General features: G+C 40.5%; 1 protein-coding gene across 1 annotated transcript in view; it reads left to right on the forward strand.

Moving 5' to 3' along the window:
* T265_04147 (hypothetical protein) overlaps positions 1-15,847 on the forward strand; it is a gene marked incomplete at both ends in the record, with an annotated part of 75,271 nt that extends 59,424 nt beyond the window's left edge. The window contains one exon of the mRNA XM_009168817.1: positions 15,050-15,847. Within this exon, the coding sequence (XP_009167081.1) occupies positions 15,050-15,598 (549 nt within the window). The remainder of the gene's footprint in view (positions 1-15,049) is intronic.
* Between the last annotated feature and the right edge of the window lie 8,440 nt (positions 15,848-24,287).

Raw genomic sequence — 24,287 nt, forward strand, 5'->3', positions numbered from 1 at the left:
GCTTCGCTTGAATGAATCATCAGGTAATGTCACCGCCAAAATCACCCCACTAACTATAAATTAGGTCTAGATGGCTCACATGGAAAACTTCGTACAAAAGGTGCAGTGACCCTTTCGGTGGAGGTCATCGTTTGATTGAGCAGTCTACATCCGACAACTTTAAATGACCGAAAGCGTGCTCAAAGCTTCTATCCGAAAGGCGTTGTCAGACACTGATGACTGCCAAAATGGATAAAACAGCTTTATGATGCTTTCCGGTTCTGTTTCTGGCTTTCTATTGTGGTATCGAAGAAAAATGTGGTATAGGTAGATGCATAAATAATCCCCCCGCATGTGATTATACGATATTTGAGCGCAGTCGGTTCATACCTAACCCAACATTCGAGCACAACAAATGCGAAACTGCTAGATAAATAGGAGTATCTGTGCGAGTACGAGTCTCTTTTGTAGGTCATGTGGCAGTCTGTGGTGAGTCCACCAGTTGGCAGGTGTTAGATTGTTAGAGGACCAGGCGTACCTGATGAGGCAAAAGGAGGTTGAGGGCTGCAATGTTATGTAAAGTGATGTCACTAACTGTGGGTAATTGTCAAACCAATCCGTCCATAGATAGTCAGGCGCTTGCTTAAATATATGAAGGTATTCTCACCTGATAATGTTAGTGTGTGGTTTAAGAGTTTACATAATCTGGAAAAACGTGTGTGATATCTTAGATTCAAGTGAAATGCCAAGCGAAACGAAAAAGCGAGGCTTCATTAGTTTGTCCTTTCATCAAATTTTCATTATCATAACAGGGCCTGTCAGGTAAAACGCGCCGAACATACTTATAGGCACATCCACCTTACTGTTTAACGATTTTTCAGTTTTTACTGGTCGTGCATAATCCAAATTAAAAGGACAACTAAACAGAACTTCGAGTTGAATTGGTGGAACCAAATACAAATAGACTTTTATAAATCTGAATAAATCCAACTGCGCTTTGTTCCAAAACAGACTAGTTTATTTTTCGACTTGCAAATAAAGCCTTGTCACGGTGTTCCCCAGCTTTCTTTGTCCATCGTGACTCCTAAAATGAGACCAAACGGTGTGACTTCTATGTTAGGGTTGCTTCATCCATATTAGGAATGTCGAATAAACAGGTGCACACTTACTGACAAATGCTTCTATCCCAAAAGGCGGTTGTTCGTTTGCCCATGCCCTCCGTTCCCACAAGGAAATAGTGGCTGTTGTTTGTAGATTCATCACCTGTCGAAGAATGGCACACCATACACTGGTCGTGGGAATTATTTGTTTCGTTCAGACAAAATTGGTAAACATTTTCCAGGCCGCATTTTTCGGTGCATTTTTTCTTGACTGCTAGACTATAATACCGTAGATAATTGTGTTAGCGCACGCGTTTCAATGGCTTAGCTTAAACAGACATAGATGCGGTGCACCAAAATCGAAAGCATATAATACTATCAGTTTAATTCAATGAAATTCCCGGATCCGGTTCAACTTGGAAGCTGAATCCAAGGAAGGCAGAAAATACAATATATATCTAAATAGGTGATCGCAATTCAGCAGAAGCCTTACAAATCCTACGTGGCTATCATTTTTCACCGCTTGAAGAACCAGTTTATTTCGTTCAACACCAGAAACCCCAGTATATCAATTTTCGGGACTAGTATATGAATCATTCCCGTAATGGCCGATCAACGTCGCCGTCGTTTAGCTGTAACATCCTTTTAGTGCCTGGCTGCCATGCCACCCAAAAGAAGCATGAGGGATACCCATGCCTAAACAGAGGATGGATCCGACCCGCAAGTTTGCGCCTTAGCCACTGAACTATCCAGAGCTCGTATTGACTGACGGTTGATTAGAACTACTTCCACGAATAATCATACTGATTGCCATTGACAAAACCTGACGGTATACAACAAGTGAATTTACACTGTTCTTCATGCATAGCTCCTAAGTGCCATAACAGTTCGTTCGACTATACGTTTTTAGTTAAAAAAAGGTAATCCTTTTTCCATACAGGAAATTACTCACAAAGTTTCTGAAAACTACTCAACAGCTCACGACCAGTTTCGCCCTTGTCGTAGCTCATCAACTGGGCGTAGTTTCCGAACTCCAGGCTAAATGGTGAATCCTAAGAAGAGAAAAAACTGTCAGGGGCTGTCGAAGAATTTTAAGTAGCCTTTTGAGTAGTTCTATTTATGGAAATAGACTGTGTTGTCCCGAACATTGCACCAAATGAAACATGAGCGGCCTTTGTGCAGCACATTCAGTTGGAAAATATAAAAAAACGACTCAACTGAGGGTTCCGTGAAAAGCCAAACCGATATTCAACTAAGCGTATTTGTCGAAGGGACAAACTATCAGGATGCAAAATCCTCCGTCAATGCTTCCATTTATATCTTCGAAATGGAACAACAAAAACCCACTTACCCGCTTTTTTTCGGTATTAATACTTTCTCTAGTTTTATGTCACACATACATGATGCATTTTTCGCCAGTTTTATCATATCATTGTTTTGTGAGCAGCTGTTTCAGCTACTCGTGACCAAAAGGCATGGTATTCAGCCACTATCGAGAGATTGCGGGTTCCAGTTGTCCAAGGTGTTTGTTGCAGGCGCTTTCCTGATGACCGTTAACCACAATGAATTAGTTATTCGAGTAATACGGTAGACATTTGAACCAGGGAAGACTTGTAGTGTTAAATTTTGAATGCATTATACAGCCAATTGTACCAGAGAACATGTAACGGACATAAAGTACCCATTAGCCGAAGGTTTACCATAGGTTTCTTCCATAAATCAATATGTGGGGTGAGAAATGCCTCGCGAAACTTCGCCCGAATTCGATTGACTCTACTTTCAAAAACAAATTCTTATGAAACCAAAACTAAATATCGTGAGCTGAGACATTCTACTACATTTTAGGACGGAGACGCAATCTGATCTCCGACTGGTAGAACTGCTACGAAAAAGTCTTACTCGTTAACTGATGACTCGTGGTCTGGCTGGACTAGGCGTGATATGCGTGGTTCGAATGAAATGAAACAAAATGAACGTCTCAATAATTTGCATAACTCCGGACTTTCAAACATAATTTTATCAGACTTAAGCAGGATATGAAACTTCGGCGGAAACTAACGCCAAATAACTAGCTTGAGAGAACTTAGTAAGTTTAATGTATACAAAAAAGTTGATGTTGAATCTGTTTTTTCTCAACTAACTAAAGTTGCTAATTCTGTTGAATTTTCTCGATTGCTTATTTTTTCTTTCGGCCTGTAGATTGAGCTAGTCCGGAGCACCAAAACTCATATGAAGGGATAATAATGGACATCCTGTATTTTCGGACCTCTTAACGATTATTGGTCAGCCACTTTTTATCCTTGCGCTTATAACTGAACAGACATTCATATGTCAACCACCACTGACATTTAGTAGACAGGTGCGATTCCCTTATGCACTGTTCGTATCATTCGACAGAGTCAGAAGGATATTTTTGCTAGGAATTTATCTGGATATGAGTTGTTCTGCGAAGGGTTCTTGAAAAATCTAGGTATCGCGCGTATTGACCCAGGAGTTGAATTTGTGTTCCTTCATAGCCAGAAATTTTTGAGAATTTTTTCCATTGTACCGTATGTGAAATGTGTGGGTCCATGTACTGCCAAGTTCAGGCAGATTATTTGTACTTCCAGTTCCTAAAACGTCAATGATGCACGTGAGTAGAACATACAGGAACGAAAAAAGAACCATTCTTCTGGTCCATCAACCACTGGCACAACTGACATTACGTTGATAAATGCACGAACAACCTGACGAATATTAGGATTTCTGGGTTGGAAAAGTGGAAAGGTCATCCACAATACAATATACAATACGCTATAGTAATTCCTAACATTCGACAACAGCAAATTTAGCAATGCGTGGATCTGTTTACCACTAAACAACGTGATGTACTTTCGAGTTTTCGCAACTGACTCTCGCTGAACTAGCAAAGTACGGTTCATTAGATACTCGCTGGGTTGATGTTTCGGACAATAATTCGGATGTGTGCTCATCGTGTGCGCTCAGAATTTACTAGAATGCTGTGAATTGGTAATGTGAAGTTCCTGGTGGATGTCCTGGCGCGAAAGCTCAATCATTTTCATTTTCAGCTAACTTAGATTGAGAAATTACTACTGCATTTGAAGTTGAACTTTAAGTTCGAATTTGATATCAGTGTTCAACACAGATGATCCACCGCTGGTTCCGGTCACATTGCCTAAACAAAAGTAACTGAATCCCGTCATTAATGGCACAACTTCATCCGATTGGTACTGCCGATTATCATATTAACAAGTGCTCTAACCATGAAAAAATTAACCATCCCTTGTATAAACCAAAGTGAATGTGCAAAACCTTAGGAGGCAAGAAACTTTCAAATGAAGGTTAAACTTCTAAGTCTCCAGTTATTAATCAGTGTGACATCATGTCATTTTATTCAGTTTTTTTCGTTTGTGGTCCAACGATTCATTTATCCAAACAAAGCCTTTACTGAGAACTCACTGTCTAAAATCCCTTGTTAAACCGTAATATCCCACTTACGGCCCTTTACATCAACCTAACTTCAAACATAAATTTTTACCGTAAGACAAGTTGCATTGCCAGAGAGGATGCAAACGAAGACTGGTTGGCAGAACTTCGAAGAACCGCTCTAGCGAAGAGAGCTGAAGTGCTAGTGNNGGCTGATGAGAGGGGGAATAGAAACCAAGCTTGGTGTCTCCGTAGTAGTTTGGAGATGACTTGCTGTGAGTGAACAAAGTGGTCTATAGTGATCTATATAACATTTCTACCTTTATTTCAAATATTGTACGTTTGTTAAGAGGACTCAAATTGACACTGGATCATCTCCAGCAATACATTTTAGGGTTCCTGTTAGATTGTCGTATGCCGTCCTATCTAAGCATACTGGGAATTGCAATCAAAAGGCGCCGTTCTGATTTTAGCCCGCAAACTTCCGTCACGAACTTGCCCACACAAATGGCAATAACAAAGAATTTGTAATTAGCACTTCCACTTGCGAACCAACTTGGTTTTGACAGGAGACGCAAATGAATTCAGCTGAAACACCCATTTTTGGTAGTCTGTTGGTGCTGCAGTGTTTGTTTTAATCTGGTTTAGTTTAGTGAGTTTGGACAGACAAACAAAATTATTTGGACGAATAACCTCTAAGAACAGGTAAGACCACTATTTTCGCGGATGCGTGTTACATTGTTGATGTCAACATCAGTGAGTTTGAAATGTGTGATCGAAAACGGTTGATCCATACATCATGATGGTCTGTCTTCCGTGACCGGAAGCTTTTGCAGATGTGAGAAAAACAACTAGACCACTCAGGATAGTGGGCTGCTGCGATAACCAAACTAGATAAAAAGAAAAATACTCAGTTGTAAGCTAAATTGTTTTTTCGAGAGACTCATCCGGAACCCAGCTGAGTCTCCCGTTTGTGGTGTTTCCACGCAACTGAATGTGATGCACCAGGCCGCTTCATGTTTCAGTCGCTACGATATTCCAGGTATCGCGATACATGTATATTTGCAATGCACTACTCATAAGGTTGCTGGAAATTCGTCGACAGCCCATGACCGATTTCGCCCTTCTTGAGGATTTTCAGCGACTTTATGAGTAATGCATTACAAATATGGATAAAAAGAATGTTTACCAGTGAGAAAGCCAAAATTAGACCGTAATATGACAGCGCATACTATACCACCCGCATACCGCCTGCCTTTTATCATTCTGTGTGGCGTATGTCCATAAAAAGCATAAAGAACCATACAAATCCCATAAAATTTAGATTTGAGTTTGGGAGAACAATATGGCGAAATTAAATACTGAACCGAAAGTGCACTGATCATGTGCTAAACGCACCCTGATGACCTGAAGAATTCTAACTCATATTAGCCATCTACAAAGCTTGTTTGTTATTCATTTCATGCAAAAGGCTCAGTTATAACGTCGGTGGGCATCAGCCGTCAATCCACGGGGTAAAAGTAAGGCGAATTATGTGTGGATTTTGAGTTCACAGCTATGACTGGGGGGTTATAATGCGAAAGGGGTAAAAGACGAAAAGCTAGGGTAAAAAACGACGGAAATTCACGGGGTGGAAAGGTGCAAACTTCTATCTCTAGCTCAAAGGGGAAAACAGAACTAGGAGTATAGGGCAAAGAATAAAAATATAATCTACCGTCTGTTTCAAACACAGGAGATGCTGCTATTCTACAAGCCATAAACTGTGGTCATTTCAAGAGAAACCTGGATTGTTTGTATCGGAAACAATGCTTTTGGCAGCAAAAGAGTAGAATACCATTTTTCATGAGATTTTACAGGGAATCTAACATTACCATCACTACTGCTACTACACAGCTCTGGTAACTCACCATACGCGAAAACGGTCATAAGGTCAGACTCCAGAGCAACCAGCTGCATACAAAGTGAAAAGCAGGACAAATCCCAGATGTTGAATCAACTCTCTTCCTTACGAGTGGTTTTCGCATCCGATTATCCTTGAGCGCAAAACGCGATCGAATTTCAGTAAAACATCATCAGTTGGTTTTGATACACCACCGCATCATTTATATTAGTGTATAGTCACTTGCTGATAATCAATCGGCAAACGCAATATACTTGAACAGAATTCACAGGCCTCAAATGCAAACAAAATCGTATTGTACTTGAGCCCTGAATTCCAACCGTCTCCAAGCCTTTTCGGGATAATACCAACAACTACGAGTTCTATCAGTGTGAGCTATGACGTTTCACTGTACGATGCTATTTTCACAAGATAATTGTTAACGGAAATGCAAAAGTTAGAACTACGAAGCTCTGTTAACTTAACTTATCCTTAAAGAAAGGAGGTTCGCTATTCAGTATGGAAATATCAGATCACACAGATTACGACATTTTTGAAGGACTAATCGAAACGGGTGTCAGTCGTAAAGAGATAGTTTGGTTTGAAATTTTCACTTTCAAATCGTGTTTGAAAAACAGCTCAACCTTTATATGTCATCAATATTCTTGATCTGCTTATTAACTGACCTTGACCCTTCTATTCTTTTAGACTTAAGACCCCAAATGTCTGACGATTGTTGTATGGCAAGAGTTAATTTACTGATATTTTGGAGAAGTAACATTATTTGGAAACGTGTTGATTGAAAAAACAAAGTCCATCGAATTCGAAGGAATGCATCTCTCTTTGAAGAAAGTCATTGGGGAGTGTTCGCAATGCTCCTGGTGGCTGTTCAGTTTACTTGCCAGCCTTGTTTTGACAAGCTATTGTTTGACGGTGCCATATTCCCACGCGCAAATTTCGAATCAATTGTAAGTCATATGTCTGTCCACAGTGAAATACGCCCTTGATGTACAAATCAGAAACTCCACAAACAGCAACCAGATGTCTCTGGATGTTCGCATGTTTACCTTCAACCTGTTGGCCGGTTAGAGATTTCGGATTGTAGAAACACTAGTCGTAACCCATACACTCGGTAAACCGACAGATTTTCCGATAAAGGTTGACGGATCATTTAGGCATGTTCCATTAACATTTCTCTCACATGAATAACACCACCCCTGAACATGCGTTCCACGTTAAAACACGGCCGTCTATTCCAGGTGAAGGGAAATCTACGCGGATGTTGGCATACCACATGCTTGTCAGAGGCAAATCAACAGACATCATTTCTGGCTATATAGAAAACACGAGCGCACATCAGAATTAACATGTATATGTGTTGGAGCGTAAATTTACAAGCAGTGATTAGCCGGCAGAACTTCTGGATTCCCAGCCCTATGAAAGAACTTACTAAATCTTTGGTGCTAGCAAATGGATCGGTCAGAATTTGTTTATGGCTCACATGATCTATGTGCAAAAAATATACATGACAGTGGGAAATGAAAATGAGAAATTGTTGTATTATACTCATAGATCACATTAAGGTGTACACTGGCATTTTAAACCGAGGAGTCACATCTACTGGAAACATATTAAATATTAGAAAAATTGTCCGTCCCCACAAACTAGACGTCTGTAATGGTTTCAACGCACACTCATCGAGTTTTGAACAACTGACATGAAACACTAAGCAAGCAGTGATTATATTATGGAAGCAACAGTGAATACAGATAAACAATACAGATAAGTAGATACAGACAAACAGGTACTGTCAACTACAGACCTGACTAGACCTACTATTTGAGACACTGCGTTTCTTTTAATGCAGGTGTTTAACTACACAGATCCATCTTGGTATTCGAGTACAAAATGAGATCCTCGGGAGTTTGTCGGCTAAGTTCAAAATAGGGTGAAAACTTTCAGCCGGTTGTTCAAGATTTTCAACATCCTAAAACTGTTACTTTATCAAAGATGATGAAGAAAAGCTCCCACGATGACTAAATGCCTCTTATTTTATCTGCATGGCGTGGAATTTCAAAAAACTCAATGGGACATAGGACGTGGCAGCATTTATCGAAAATGAACATTTGCGGAGCAAGACTCCACTTTTGAACGTTTTGTGGAACGTTTTGGAAACTGCCGTGTGTGTACTTGGTTACAAATTTTATTTTTGGCAGTCCGATATTCTGCCACCTAAGTGAAGGAAAGTGCACCAGATTATGCACTATCTAGACACATATATACTGCAACCCAATACTCATAATTTTGCTGAACACTCTTCAACCTTGCGTCTAGAAAATGCACTGTGACATCTCAAACTCCCTATTAGATGAAACTCTTGGCACGTTTTGGCATCGCATTTAGTTAGAGAAACCTACCATAAATGGAAGATTCAGCTATATTACATTGAGTACTTGTTTAAAACAAAATTTGTATGCAAATAAGAGTAGTTGGGTCAAGCGTATCTGTTCAGAATAGATATCTACTTTTCGTCAATGCACATTCGCTGATTTCACTACTGCCATTGGCTTGGCCTTAAACCATTGAATAAACCTGTTTTTGTCAATGATTTTTCGGCCTGCCTGCAAAAGGACTGAGTTCTGCTGCTTAGTCAAGCTTCGTCTGATGTTCACCGAGACAAGACTGAATGACTAAAGATATTGTCGACCGTAAACAGACTGCTGATGAAGCTCGTGAAGGCAACGCTCACGTATTTGTAGGGTGAGTAAATGTCATACTGACAGGACATTCCAACAAAAAGAGATTTCCGTTACTTCTCTACCGAAGTAGAAACTGCCAGTTGGACCATGGTATCTTGAGCCTGCCCATATTTCGATGTTTTGCGTTTATCCTCCAACAGTCTTGGCAAGATGGAACCCGGTTGTGAAGTTACTACTTTTGGTTTTAAGAAATGCAGAACGTCTATATCTATGAAATGTACTACTCAAGGTTGCTGAAAATCCGTCGACAGCCCATGACCGGTTTGGCCCTTTTTGGGGCCCATCAGGTAGGCGCAGTCCCCGGTTTTCGGTCAACCTTATGTTCTACTTAACTGAAACTGCGGCCTGGTGCAGCACATGCAGTTGGCTGAGAACATCACAAATGAGAGATTCAGCTGGGTTCCAGGTAAGTCTCTCGAAAAATCAAACAAGTTTGCAAATGAGTGTATACTCGCTAAATGCAGAACGTATTATTTGTATCACAGTCACATTGTGATAATGATACTTTGAATCGTGCTAGCACAGGCACAGGATGTATACAATACTTTTTTGATCCACCGAACACTTTTAGCGTTCTTGATAAGGTCGTCGTCAACTGTGAACGTTTTTCCTTGCATTCTTCAGACAATAAAATGCACAAGCTATCGCATATGTTTTGAACTTTGCATTTCATTTATCCCTCAACAAAATATAACGTTCGACTTCCGGAAAAAAGGGTTTGCGCCAATATTTTCAACGTAATGATTAATTGTTCAGGTCAACGTATTTAAAACAAACATATTCGGAAACTTCTCTCATTTCATTCTTTACCCACCAGAGTTGTCTATGCTGTCATACTTATTGTAAGCATGCTACAATCATGGTTATCACTGTTATTTTATTAAAAACATTTTAACTAGGGCGGATGAGCCAATGCAACTAAACAAATATGTCTAAATAATCCAGGCTTTCAAGATGCCGTGTACGACTTCTGAACAAAGCGTAGTAAAATCAACTTAAGTGCTCACAAGACGCAATCGAAACCAAAATACAGCAGGTAAATCCATAAGAGGTTTCACAACTTGCAGTTTACCAAATTTACCGTTCCGAAGCCCTATGTAGACGAAAACTCTAGCTAGTGAAGTGGTTGTGCAGCTATATTTTTTGTTGCACTTGGCGAAAAAAGTGTTATTTAATGATATTCATAATCTTTATTTCGGCGAAATGTACATGGGTTAAAAACCCCACGATGATGGTATAAGTTACTTTCCTCTCGGATCATGATTTCTACGGTCTGAAAACACACGCTGGAAGGTGGTTGATGTAAAACGCGTACGTAATGATCGACCTCAGATGCAAGCTTACAAACCAGCTTTTAAGTAGAAGCAGTGTATGATATTACAGCATCTTCATCGTACACAGAGGTGTACTGGAACGCTTGTTTCAGGTTGTAGACAGTGGGGACTTTTTGAATTTTCTTTCTGGAATGAAGGGGTTCAGTGACTGCTTCGTTCTGCTAATCAGCCACCGTCGGTCGGAAGTCATATTTTTCAACCAATACACGAAAGTTCGTGGGTTAGGATCTATCCAGAACAGAATAGGCGTGCAGGTTTCTTGATCCTTACAAGAAGTGCAGCTGCTCTACGGTGCTTTTGGCTTTTCACCAGATTTAGCATTCGGTATGCAAGTTCAACAAACATTTTACTACTTACCTGCGGAATTCAGTAGCTAAAGGTAACCGCAATATGTTAAAACTGGGGCTTTGCACCTCATTTCCATGTAGGAAGTCGCTCGAAAAGACTTAATTAAAATATGAAACACGGAAACATTTAAGCTCTGTGCCAAATGAATGAAAATCTCCTCGTTTTCTAGCTGATGCAGATGTTGAGGCAGAAACAATATTCACGCTACAGTTGAGATAAAATGAGAAGCCTCAGTCTGACAATAGGAGTGATTGCAGTGAAATTTTTTTCATCAACGAATCAGAAACTCATGCTAAGCTCCTGTCACTAATCAATGTTACGGTAAGATTGCAGATTGCAAACTCAAGTTTGCAAGTGAACCTTACAAAAGCCTATTCTTATTTTTGCTGCCCAAATTCGGTGTTTTCCGTGAAGACAACTAAAAACTGGTGAGAAATTTATGTTGATATTGGGAGTATCAGTCTGGTTCTGGTACAGATGTAGAACTAACAACCGATACACAAAAGATTAAAAGCTTTCCGTGTACATTTTGAACTGACTTTTTGTAAATTTTTGTTGAAAAACGGAACACCATTTTGGAGAAACATACTGGACGAAGTTGACCTTATTGAAGGAAAACAAATAATAAAAGGTACCCTGTATACAATCCTGAACTTATGAAAGTCAGAAGAGTCAGAGTTATGGAAAATTGTTGTTGTTTTCAAGAAGTGCTAGTTTTCATTTAGGATGGAACTGATAATCGATTACTGAGATGCCCTTACGCCAACTTCCTCGACAAAACGACAAATAGAAACATGAATGAATGTGTGAAAAGGTAAAGTTGATTATTTTTTTATAGCGTGCAAATAGATTTCACCAGTGTTCCGTTTAACTATTGAACGAATGTTGGTGAGCAGGCATTTTCGAATAGTTCACAACTTTTTGTAGGATATGCTTTTGCTTTCAAATAGGTTAATCAGACCCTTAACATGTGCATACCAGAAGAGACTTGACAGTTTTGATCAATGAACAATTTCTTCCTCCAATAAAGCCAGCTTCTTGAAGCAAACCAAACACATCGAGCAGATTTAGCAAATTCCATCGCCCGGTATTCCTTTCCACTTTCGTGTCTTCATCCCTATTATTTTAAGGAATATATTCCGCTCCGTGAATATAACTTGGATGGGTGCCCTGGCCAAATTCATTGAGTTCCTGAAAACATATAAACATTTTGGTTGAGTGCAATAACATGCAACAATTGTGATGGCATTATTGATCCTAACACCTAAAACGTTTCCAGTCCCGGCTTTAGATGATGACTCACAACATGGGTAATCTGTATCTTGCGTTACTTTTATCACTCAAATTCTTGCCATAGTTTAGCAAAAAAGAATTTTTTTCATGAAACCTTAGTTTTGAAATAGTTTATAAAGTATGGTATGGAGTCAAGCTTTTGAATCACGCAAAATGCCGAATATGTGAGTTGGACTGTATGAATGTGGCTGTATCTTTTGAATGCTTCAGATGGGCGAAGGGAGGGGAACGATTTTTACGCCTTTTGACCACAGTAAAGGTATTAGCTTTAGCAAACAGCCTCCAGTACACGTGTGGGTAGTGGGAACCCAGGTGCAGAGGAAAGATCACTTAGCAGTGTTGATCGACCGGAAATGAGGACACCATACAACTTATTCCTCAAAAAAATTTAGTCATTTTCTCTTTGTATGACCCAGAAAGAGAATTTATGACCAATCTCTAGTAGGTGGCTTGTCGTATTTGGGTTAATGTGAGAAGGGGTCGTTGTCTGTTTTCTTGAACTACGTGTAATATGCATCAGTTGTGAGTGCAAGGTAGAAGCGGTTTGGTGATAGAATCTAAACTTTGGTTCAACTTGCATGGCAGCGTGACTGCTTGAGGTCGATTACAATACAGGCGAAAAAAACTGGGCTTATGGACGAACAATGTTTAGGAAACTGCAAATTACACGTTTTCAGCATAGTGAAGTTAGCTGTGTCTGTTGAAGTGTTGTTAGAATCCGAAAAGTTCACGAGTGTCGAGAAAAAGTTCACACGAGTGCCGTCGCCTGTGTTGATATTCATCAGCTGAGCATAAGTAGACCTGACTTCGCTTTCACAATGCAGTACTTGTTAATGCTGTTCCTGTAACTTTTGTGATGAGCAGGCTTCTGTAGTGTTTGCCTTGTCTCCGTCAGAGGTTCACTCCATAGCTGGTTGTGATTGGGTTCCTAGGATCTGCAAAAGGAACGGAGGCCATCCGTGGAAAACTAATTCTGAAATAGCTTGAGGTGCGTTCCTTCGGAAACGAATAGCTCACACCCTTTTGCTGGTCCAGCACGAGGCATTTTTTAAGCGGATACCTTGATGGCATGTTATGGAGAAAGCGAAGCGACGTCAAAACATCGTCGGTAGATACTTCACTGTTCCATGGAATGCGATAGTACCAGAATTATTTGGAAATCATTGAATGCACCATTCCTCACGTTCACGGAGACCGGACTTAATTGCTAGCAAACAAAACTAGGACTCTGAGAAAATTCTCACCCTGTTTGTATCAAGATTCGAGGGCTAAAACCTTCGTTAGGTGAAGAGTGGAAGCAACCAACGTTCGTCAGCTTGTTTGATTAAGATGCTAGAGTGCTGTCTGTGTGAGTTGTGTACCTACAAGACAGTATACTGCTATGTGACGAATGTCATAAGCGAAACATCAAGTGGCCTTCGTGCAGCACAATCAGTTGGAGAATATCATAATCGAGATATTCAGCTAAGTTCCTCTTTAAGAAAACTGGTTTGCAAATAATTTAGTCCTACATGCAACGTTTAAGCGAACAGCCGGAATTCCCCAGACCAATGGTCCTTTCATCGGTAACACGTGATGGAATCTAATTTTCGAAAGATAGAAATGAGTTTAATTGCTCCACCAAGGCAACTGGAGAATCCCATCAAAGCACTGTTGAAAGCGATAGGAATAACTGAAAGCACGGAATCCTCTAGTTTTTGTTGCCAACCTAGGACTGCAAGACTGAAGTCGCAGGCCGAAGAAACAGATGTTGAATGCTACAAAAAAGCATGCAGCTATTGGCCAGAGTACAATATTATCTCTGCCAACTTCATGGCATATCTTAGTTCAGTCACTGTGCGAGGCAAATTTAGGGCCAGATGTCCTTGTTTTGCTGTACCCTGAAGGCTACACCCAAAATGAGACACGTAATTGATCAGGGTTTGGGAACAAGTGGACAAGCAAACGTCATCTCTCTGTCAGGCCGACTAAGATTTGTCTTGGGGACACCAGCAATCACCGGAAGTAAACCTTGGCTGTCACGACGGACAGAGCTAATCATGTGGTGTATCAACAGAAAAAAGTTCGTAAATGGTCAGGAGTGTTGATTAGTGGCGGTACCTATATGAACCCAAGTGTAGTCCAACAAGGAAAACGGAAGCCCAACATATACACTCATTTGCATACAAATTTTTTCTCATAGGAGACTCACCTAAATCGCAGTTGAATAACACGTTTGTGATATTCCTCAACTAAATGTGTTTCACAAGTCACCTCATGCATCAGTTGATACGATGTTCGAGAAACTGTAGCATATTTAACGAAGAAAACTACTCATGTGAGTTTTCGGTAACCTTATAAAGAGTCTCCCGCATAAAAACTTAGTTTATTGAAGCTATGGCATTATTAAGTTGCAGATTGTTTAAGCTAACATTTACATAGTTTAGTTCTGATGTAAAGCAACTGCCAGCATGGTTGATATTTCAAAATATGGAGTAGACCACAAAGAACATTGCGTAACGTAATCTCATACCTGGAAAGTTAATAGGTAATTTGAACAGTATTGCTCTTTGCTGTGTAATTCATTGCGTTTCTGAAAGATACTAACGAGAAGTGTATTCCCCTGTAGAGCTGAACTGATTTGAGTTTGTTGTAGTAAACTAGACCTAGCGCAAGTTATTATGACCCTAAAGGATCCAAAATTTCTGCTTACAAATGTGTCGAAGGTAAGTGATGTGGATTTCACCGTTTCGTATTGTAGAAGAACCGTCCTGGCGAAAGAAATAAGAAATTCTGTATTCCTTCCAACCCCTTCAAACGGAAAAATTATGCCACGCAAAGAGACACTGTTGTTAACCGTTTTGATGGTCATTCATATGCATTCCGTTATGCAGAATGCCCCAAACTTAAATATAAAATACATTTTTTGTTATTGTACCGTTTCATTTACAGACAGTGATCAACAAAATGCTGGTCCAGTGCAAATGTCACGGAGTCAGTGGATCGTGTGAAATGCGTACATGTTGGCGAACGTTGCCAAACTTTCGTGAATTAGGTAATCATTTACAAGAACGGTTTCACAAGGCGATTCTGGTGGACTACGTCAATCAGCAACTAGTTCCAGTTCCAAACCCGGCGGACCAATCACAGTCTCTGCTTTCTCAACAGGTTTCTGTCCGCTTCAAGCGCAGTCCAAGGTCACCATCGGGTGTTTATACGTCCGAAAAGCTACCGACGTTGACAGAGAATGATTTACTCTATATCAATCCATCACCAAATTTTTGCCATCATGATCCTGGTTTTGGGAGCATTGGGACATACGGACGTCGTTGTGAGGAGGGAGGGACAGGTTTGAATAGTTGTGAGTATCTATGTTGTGGGCGTGGTTTCAAAAGAGAAACCTTCGTGCAAGAAGAACGTTGTAACTGCAAATTCCAATGGTGTTGCAACGTGACGTGCCAGACGTGTCGCAAAACAGTGGTTGTTTCAAAGTGTAACTAACGCAGGAGACTTTGTCTTCCGTTCGCCATACTGGGGCATTCGTGAATGTTTAAGGTTAAGCGCAGTTTTCTGATTATACAAGCTTGCTGATTGCCCATTTATTGTACAAAATATTTCGTTTCTCCATCGTGTCGTTGTCTTCTAATCAGACCGTTTTGAGACTGAAGTTCAAAATTATTGGATTATTCGCCTAGGTCCCCGCAACTTTTACATGGTTCTATACTGACCTATTGACGATATCACCTTTGGGAATCTCTATTTCATAACTTTTGATCTGATAAACATTGGATTTCTTCCGCTTTCTGTATCTACCGATACCGGGTGTCTAACACTGCATCATGGCTCGCCTAAGGGCAGTAGAGTTTGCGTGATGAACACTTCGTATGCAGAGGAGAATGTCGGTAGCTCAGGTAGCGTAGATGGTCGTTGGCTTGTTCGCTGAGCTGGGCAGTTTGATTGCAAACGTTTCATCATCACCAATCCAAGTGACAACATCGGTGCGTCATTGGGGAACGGTGGGTTAGTGGTTGTGATACCGCTGCGCACAACTACACACTGATGATGTCACCTCGATTGGTGATGAAACGTTTTCAGTCAAATTGCCCAGCTCAGCGAACAAGCCAGCGACCAACTTCGCATGCAGTTATAGCCGAATTGCCTTCTTCTAACGTGCACGACTCGTATTGAATAGTTCTGATAAAAAGCATGTGAAATAGCGTGAAAACTTAGCAACCCAGTAAACCTTCAAATGTTCCTGTTCAAAAGCTGAGTTGCCAGGGAATGAAATTCTGAAAAATTATAGAACCGTCGCAAAGCTCCACTCAGGAACACTAACCAAGAATTTTCCGTACTACCTGCTTTGATCATCCAGCGCCTTTGTGGTCGGTTTCCAAGCAAATTAACAGAAACTAAGCTTCGAATGAGGGTTGGCAATTTTCAGTAACTCCTTACTCACTAGTGAATCTGCAGTAACGAATTTGGTAGGAATTACCTGCTCAGAACCACAAATTAACAGGTAACATTAAATAGCATAGTGAATGATTACTCAAGCGTGTGGTTTGTGCATTCGGGGTAAAATGAGATGTTCTATTGGAAGAAAGCAACTCGGTACAGTTTTAAACAAATAATGAAGCAGTGGATCTTAGAAACTCAGTAATTCGCGAAGCTAAGCACATTATGGAAGCACGGAGGCATATGGCTCTTATGCATTGCTCCGTACCCTGGCAGAATGAACGTCTAAACCGATTTCTTAAACAAGTTCGGTGGTGTAAAAATTCACTTGAAATTGAGCGGCCTATTTCGCACCACAATATACTCATATCATTCTGCCAAATGTCGTAAGCTTTCTCTCTTTTGGAGAACTTTTCCAATATTATATGGAAATCTTTGCAGTAGAATTAGGTTTAGTGTGAAGATTTACGACTTGGAAGCCAGAATAATCAGCAAGGTCATTAGCACACAAGTCAAGCACTTGGGTGATAATTTGTTGATAAAAATACTAAATTTCTACCGCCGCACAGAGTGGGGGATGCTGTGTGCTTTCCCAAATACTAGCCAACCACAAACAGAACGAACACCTTAGGTCTAAAGGCAAAGGAGCGAAATCGAAATGGCCAATCTAACTTCATTCTAAAGTTTTATCGAATTGTGAGATTTGGTCATTTCCAAAGGATATTTTTTCATTCCAGTGATGCCTATCTGCGCAGACTAGCCTAAGTGCAATGCACAATTGTTTCATCCTTATGGAAAATTATCCGCAGTGCACATCTGTGGAGACACAGCGTTTAAAATCTGTGACCTTCTGTCCGGTGTTTCACCACTGGCTCCAAGGTGCAAACATATCTCAAGACGAAACTTCCAGCTCAGAAGCAATCATTCGGAAAGCTTGTAAATACGTGACTTTCTGATGTGGTCCCTGTGATTGGACGATGAGCAGCCTCATATCCTGCCCAAATGACATCTATTCAGTGTTTTTAAGCCGCCAAGCAATGGCCTGATAGTCGCTGGTTTTAAACTCCCACTTTGGTAGGGTGAGACCTCCTGATAATTCCCAATAAGGCTGCAACAGCTGCACAGTATACCTAGGTTTCTTAGCATTCATCGCCTTCAATAGCAAACAGAATCTCAGTTGAAGTTTCTAAGGTAATTGATTGCGCACCATATTAGTGAGATTCTTGAATCCCTTGTTTAAAGGTTCGAATCCGAGCATGAGCAGTGTCAACAAATTTTAGTAACGACTAAATCACCATCGCTTATCTCCCTCACGATGATTTGGTGAAACGCAGAAAAAATTGCTTCTAACTCCTTCTGTCCTAGCGAATTCGTTGTTGCATGCCAAAAGTGGAGCAAATTCTATCTGCCCATTGCCGAATGGACAAGGGTGAACTAAATGTTTCTTTGAAAAGTCCAGACCAGACAACCGAACCATCCGGCCGACAAGAAATCCAGATTGTAGCGGATTTTTCAATAAAATGATAACAACGAAACAAGTTTTTATCTGGGAATGAAGTGCATATATTCAATGAAAAAATCCTGGAATAACGGAGGGCAAATTTCGAACGTGGAATACTGGGGAGCATTCCGGACCCAACACGACTGGGCATAATCTGAAGTAAAACAAAAAAAACATGTTCCTCAATAAAACTTCAAATTTACACACAGTAAAAATGAATTAATTGAATTTCCAATGAACAGACCATCCACCTTAGCCGAATTAATAGCTAATCAGGTTCACTTTATTTTTGCCAAAACATAGCAGGTGATGATTTAAACGATATTAGAATTGCACAAACCAAATGATCCACAGTCTTCTTAAAGTAACTGTGGCACCATAGTTCCATGTATCACTGAGATTAGTTCACACCATCTTTCAGCCTCTACTCCAGAGGACTTCCAGCTGACCATATGGGACATTGAGTTAAGTGCAACTGCACCACCTCGAAAATAGGATGATATGATTACCTCACTTCCATAAAGTGTTGCCTTCTGGTGTTCACATTTTTGGTATGCGTAAAAACCAATGAGAATGTGAGCATGTTTTCCAGCCCTTTGGACTGTGTGACTAAATTGTCACTAAAGAGTAAAACTTCGCATCGAAGCCGGCTTTGTTCTGCATCACTCTACCCTTGTTTAGTTTCTGCTCGTCTCGCTCCCGCTGCTGCCAAATTTGTGCGTTCGTCTTGCCCCCTTCCATCGAACAAAGGTCACTTCCGGGAAGAAGTCTACCTGATCCTAATTCGGAGAGAGTTTCCCTGATAGAGAGTAGCATATGTAGATGAAATCTCGATAGTAATGCAATAGCGCACTAATACTAGAAATCTAATATTTTTTAATCCCTGCGAGGGCAACCCTTATAGTCCACCGACATTATCAAATTACGGGTTTGGAAACCACCGCTGTACAGCCGCACATCAAAAGAAGAGCTTACTAAGGTGGCGTGTAATTATTACGATGAAGTTGTTTAACATATGTGTATGGCCGAATGCAGGCTGTAAGATTGGGTACATACTTCAAACACAAAGTGGTACACAGCAGCACCATGGCTGGTCTATATGATTGCAAGAATTTCTTGCAAAGTAGGAAGTGCAATCAAAGACCTCCAAAACATAAGGTACACAATCCCGCTGTTGTGGTTATTATCATGCATTCAGACCAACTATACAAATGCCACATTTTGCGTTTTCCGAGAACATTTCTTGTGTGACCGACGAGATGTGCCACACTTCGTTGAGCCAGATACTGGCTACTCTAAGTCATTCTACATCAATCAGTTGCATATATCATCCAGCTCTAGGGCCCGGAAACCACTGACGGCAATATCTTGCGGAAAGCTGTTCCTACTGAAAGCGTCACAACTGGAAACAGGTATACTTACCCTAAGGCAAACGGACTTTTATAATTGGTGGTTTCCGTCGAAATGAACCTATTTGTATTCAGGCAATCTAAAGTTGTCTTAGGTATGTGATCTCATTCTGCATGATTGATGGATGATGGCCCTTGTGATCACGTATTGCATCTTTGAATGACATCGTTGTTTAAAGATTTGTATAACGGCACACTTCAGAGACTGTGTTCAATTTTTGTGAATCCGACTGGCCCACCCTCATGAGGGACCAATCACCAAAATAAAACACTTTTTCTTTAATAGAACCTACTTCATACCTATTTCATGTCCAAGGAATGAACTTTTATTCATAACTACCGTCACATGTTCTACCCATAGAAAAACAAGTGTACGTGCGACAAACCTGATCAAACTTGTTCTTCAAAACCAAGTTTACCTTCTTCCGCCAAAAATAATAATACCAGTCGTCTAATTCCTGGTCAACAGGTTAACCGGTATGGTTTTTCTGTCACTCTTAGAAGCGCAACTTACCCACTTCTCGAAGATAAGTGGTTCGTTCTGAATACCAAGGAGAATTTCCACGGAGATAGCATGCGGTGGTGAACTGTAATAAATGGGAGTGTGAACCTCATATAAGTTAGCGCGTGTTTTGTCGAAAAACCTGACGGTTTAATTACGTACGTCAAACATATATTACATACAAATGGAGCTGAAGACATCTCAGTGGTTAGGACGCAGACTTACTAACCGAAAGATCTGTAGTTTGAACCCAACTTCAGAAATTCGACTGCTCGTGTTCAAATTGGACAACCTAGCAATATCTTTGGCATCGCGCTTCCTTTGGGTGGCACGACAGATCGGCACTGAAAGATCACACGAAGCTGATAAGCACACTAAAAGGGTCCTTCAAAAAGGCCTATTGAGAACAGGCATATGGAAATGTGCGTCCATCCATGTAGACTTGCCTTAATCGAGACCATTTTAATGGAACTTTTATAGTGGCGTCTTCGGAGTAAGCAGGTATGCTTGATGTATTTCTTTTCGACGGACATCACGAGAGACTCAAGTGATCATTTTGTGTAAGTTGTCCGTTCTAGGAGGGATACAGCCATTAGAACATGGAAGTATGCTTCCAACTAGGTGGCGGTTTGCACACGATGTAAATTTGTGTTAGTCGTGTGCTATGCAGGTATAAATACTTTCATGAAAACCTTAATCACTTCGGAAAAAGACTTTTCTGTCCATGTTATTGCACAAATGCCTAGTTGGATAGAATTCAAGAAGGCCCAGTGCGTTAATAGGCCACTCCGCTCTTTATATGTAAGGGGTTTTGCGCCACGGTGACACTTAGAATGGCTCTGTTTCTCAACGATATCAACCGCGTGCCACACCTCACGGAACTGAATAAAGGGATGGGAATGGTTTGGGGTACATGGGGAAAGTACGGTGATTTCTGAGGCCAGGGCAGGTCATGTCACAGATTCTTGCATCCCATATGCACTGTGCGATTGGGTTTAAGGTAAACCTGAACAACTGCACACAAAGACTCATTCTGAGAACAAGAAAGCAAGCTCGGATTGGTGTATGAGAGAAAGTCAGTGGTAATTGCACACGAAACGAACAAATCCGCCTAGTTGGTAGAATGAACACATTTTCTCAACACTTTCGGACATATTAAGGTTGATCGCTTTTTGGTGAATTGGCGTAGAATTGATATCCGCTTTATCATAGCTGCGCTTCGACACTGCAACACCACCTTGGGCTTTCTGATTCTTAGCCTTATTGATCAGATATCCGTACTACTTTACATTCTCCTCAGCTATTTTTAAGTCGCTTTTTATTCTGTTTGGTAACTCTATTTATGTATCTGTTGCCGAAATAGGGCAGATGTTTGCCAGTAATCCAAGATACACTGATTGCTAATCGGTAGAACCTGCAACAGGCGGGAAAGCCAAAATGAGCCGTTGCATTGTGTACATATCATTCATCTTAGCCACACGTCTGAGACCCGGGGGGACAACCACGTTTTCAAGTGTTAACACGTGTACTTACTTGTTTGAAATTCTGGTGTACTGTACCAAATTTCTGCCCGCCGCTTCATCAGTCAACGCAGAATAGGCCCACCGACACGATAACGAGCGAGTAGTTGTTAATCGGTTAGGTGAAAAGCTGTCAAAACTTAGTTGGATGTGGTCCAAAAAAGTGAGTGTATGTAGCCCGAATAGTTGCTCATTTATCTTGCTACATAGGAGATTTCGATGAGTTCGCACTGCTATGATTCTCCCTCCCGAATGACGGTTTGTGCCTTTTGCCGTCACACATCAATGTGCAATTGCTTGTTCCGAAAGGCGGAAGGCTTACTTGACGTCAAGTTTGCTCCTACCTACTTCGACTCAAGTCCGATTATTTATTCTATTCATGATTTAGTGAGAAGTGTGATATTGTATATGGAAACCCCGTGAAAGAGAGAGCTTCAATATAATTCTAAATTCATTACTCAGATAGGTTCATAAAGATTACAAACATTAGTCTTGGCTCACTACTGGAATTTATGAAGCGATTACAAGCGTACTTTGAAGCAGCAGCTATCAAGCCACAAATGGCATGAATATCGTCAATCATAAATTGTGAGTGATGCATTACTCCCAGTTACGGCGCTGTCTCCGTCGTGTTTGATCAGAATTATTTTGTTTTAATCTATTTTCTTGAATAATTTGCCTCTGGATTGTAAATGAAGTTCAATCTTTGCATAGAAGAAACAGAAGCACTTGTCCACGTCCTGTTGTTGTTTGTGCCAAAGAAAGTGTACGTGCTGTGCCTAGAAAACCGGTTGCTGTATAAAGTGACAAAATGAAACGAACTGGAGGCTGAAAAGTGCATGCATTGTGCCTGTTCGATTATGCATCCTTGTTTTCTGGAACCGCGGAAAAAAAAGCTCCAGACGTTATACTGACGCACATTTTTCATGATTTTCACTTGCTATAGAAGGCAATTCAATAGCTATAACTCAGGTTGCATTTAATAGGATTGATGAGAAGTCGTCGACATACTATTATCGATTTACTTTGGCAGTTTTCACAGCAACTGGGATGACTTGTGTTTACTACTTATGCGTAGTTTTCGAATACAGTGTTAAGGATTAGCAAAACCATTTGGAGAACGATAGAAAATGGCACGCTGATTGCATTAGAAGGAAAACAGTTGACCATTACGAAGCAATTCGCAGTTGTACAAAAGTGAGTGCAATATCTTTTGGCGTTTTTTGCGCGCCTTATCGAAACTCTGCCTGAATTGGCGAAAAGGGTCCAGAGGTTTTGGGATTTCAATATCGGACGCGTTCTTACCCCAAGAAGAGCGCTGCAAGATTTTTTCTCATGAGGAGAATAGTGTGCTGTACGTAGTTTGCAACTTGTGAACTAGTGATTCCTTCAAGGCTTCAGAAAATCTCAATCTTATACAGACATTCTAAAAAGTCACATTATATAATGCAGTTGATCACTTACCCTAAATACGTCTTGATATTTCTACAAATTTGTAGCCAGAAAAGAATTCTTGGAAGTTAAGTCTTCTGCACTCATCACAGGGTAGAATTTGAGCAAGGGTTTCCAGGAGCTTTCCCAGTTCCTTCACTTTTGGTGAAATCCCAAGACAATTGAGTCTTTTACACACGGAGGTCAGATCGACCGAATCTGATGAAGGCCGACAAATAAGAGGTTAGATGAGCAAAACAGCAAGTTTACAGTCACTACACATTCACGTGAGCTAGTGGCCAATGGTACTGAAAGGCTGTATCAGGAACGGTTATTGGTTAACTGATATCCAACTTTGCTCAGATCATTTCATTTTGATTGTCCGACGTTCTTGTACATTGAAATGCTTGTGAGAAACTAAATATGAATTACCTGCAAATGAGATAACTTTCTAGTTCCAAAGCATTCTTAAGCTTAGTAGTTCACAAGTCTGTCATTTAGTTTGTAATTGCAGAGAGGAACTACCGCATTCTGTGTGTGCAAATCAGTTGTTATCAGCTTTCGCTTAGTTTTAGACGAACGAACCCTTCAAATAAATGTTCACTACAGTGCAATACATTTTGATTAGTACAGTCAACTTCACTGGGCGCATTCCTCCCAGCTGTTTTGTTTTCTGTAAAAAAGGTACATAAGTCATAGTGGGTTACGTTGCTGACCAACTTATTTACGGCTGATGCAAAGCGTTTAAAATTTGAATATAGGATGACAAGTCGTCTCGCCATAATTTGTAGTCAGATAGACCATTCACCACTCGAAATGGTACCTAAAATAATGTGATGTCTGAACTAAGTGAACCAACCTAGCTTTAAGTGCCCAGGAGCTACCTATGTAAGTTTCAGCCACTGCAACTTTGCTTATTCACGCTTACTCTTCCCTCATGGATTCAAGGCTTAAACCTTTAACCGGACACACAGGAGCTATTGTATGGATTTTATATACAGTTTTTAATATTCTAAGTCACTTGAAAAGAATTAAAAGCTATTAAGTTTATTACTCTAACAGTTCTGGATATAAAAAATGGGACCACAATTAGGAGTTAAGTGAGCGATGATTTCGTCCATTTCGCAAGGAACCCCAGAAAAACAAAAAGTAATGACCAGAATCGTATCAAATTTTTCGATATAAATGGTCAGCCGTTTGAAGAGGTTTTGCGTTGCCATTAGCACACACGAATACATATTGAACTATGTGTTATACTTCTGAATGCCATGCCTGGCCCGAGGAAACAGGAGGGTACGAGGTAACAAATGAAAAATTACTTCATTTAAGAAAAGAATGAATAAATCATGGTCATTTGGCTGCTGAGGTTTAATCG

This window comes from Opisthorchis viverrini (genome assembly GCF_000715545.1).
Source record: "Opisthorchis viverrini unplaced genomic scaffold opera_v5_67, whole genome shotgun sequence".
Classification (NCBI taxonomy): Eukaryota; Metazoa; Platyhelminthes; class Trematoda; order Opisthorchiida; family Opisthorchiidae; genus Opisthorchis; species Opisthorchis viverrini.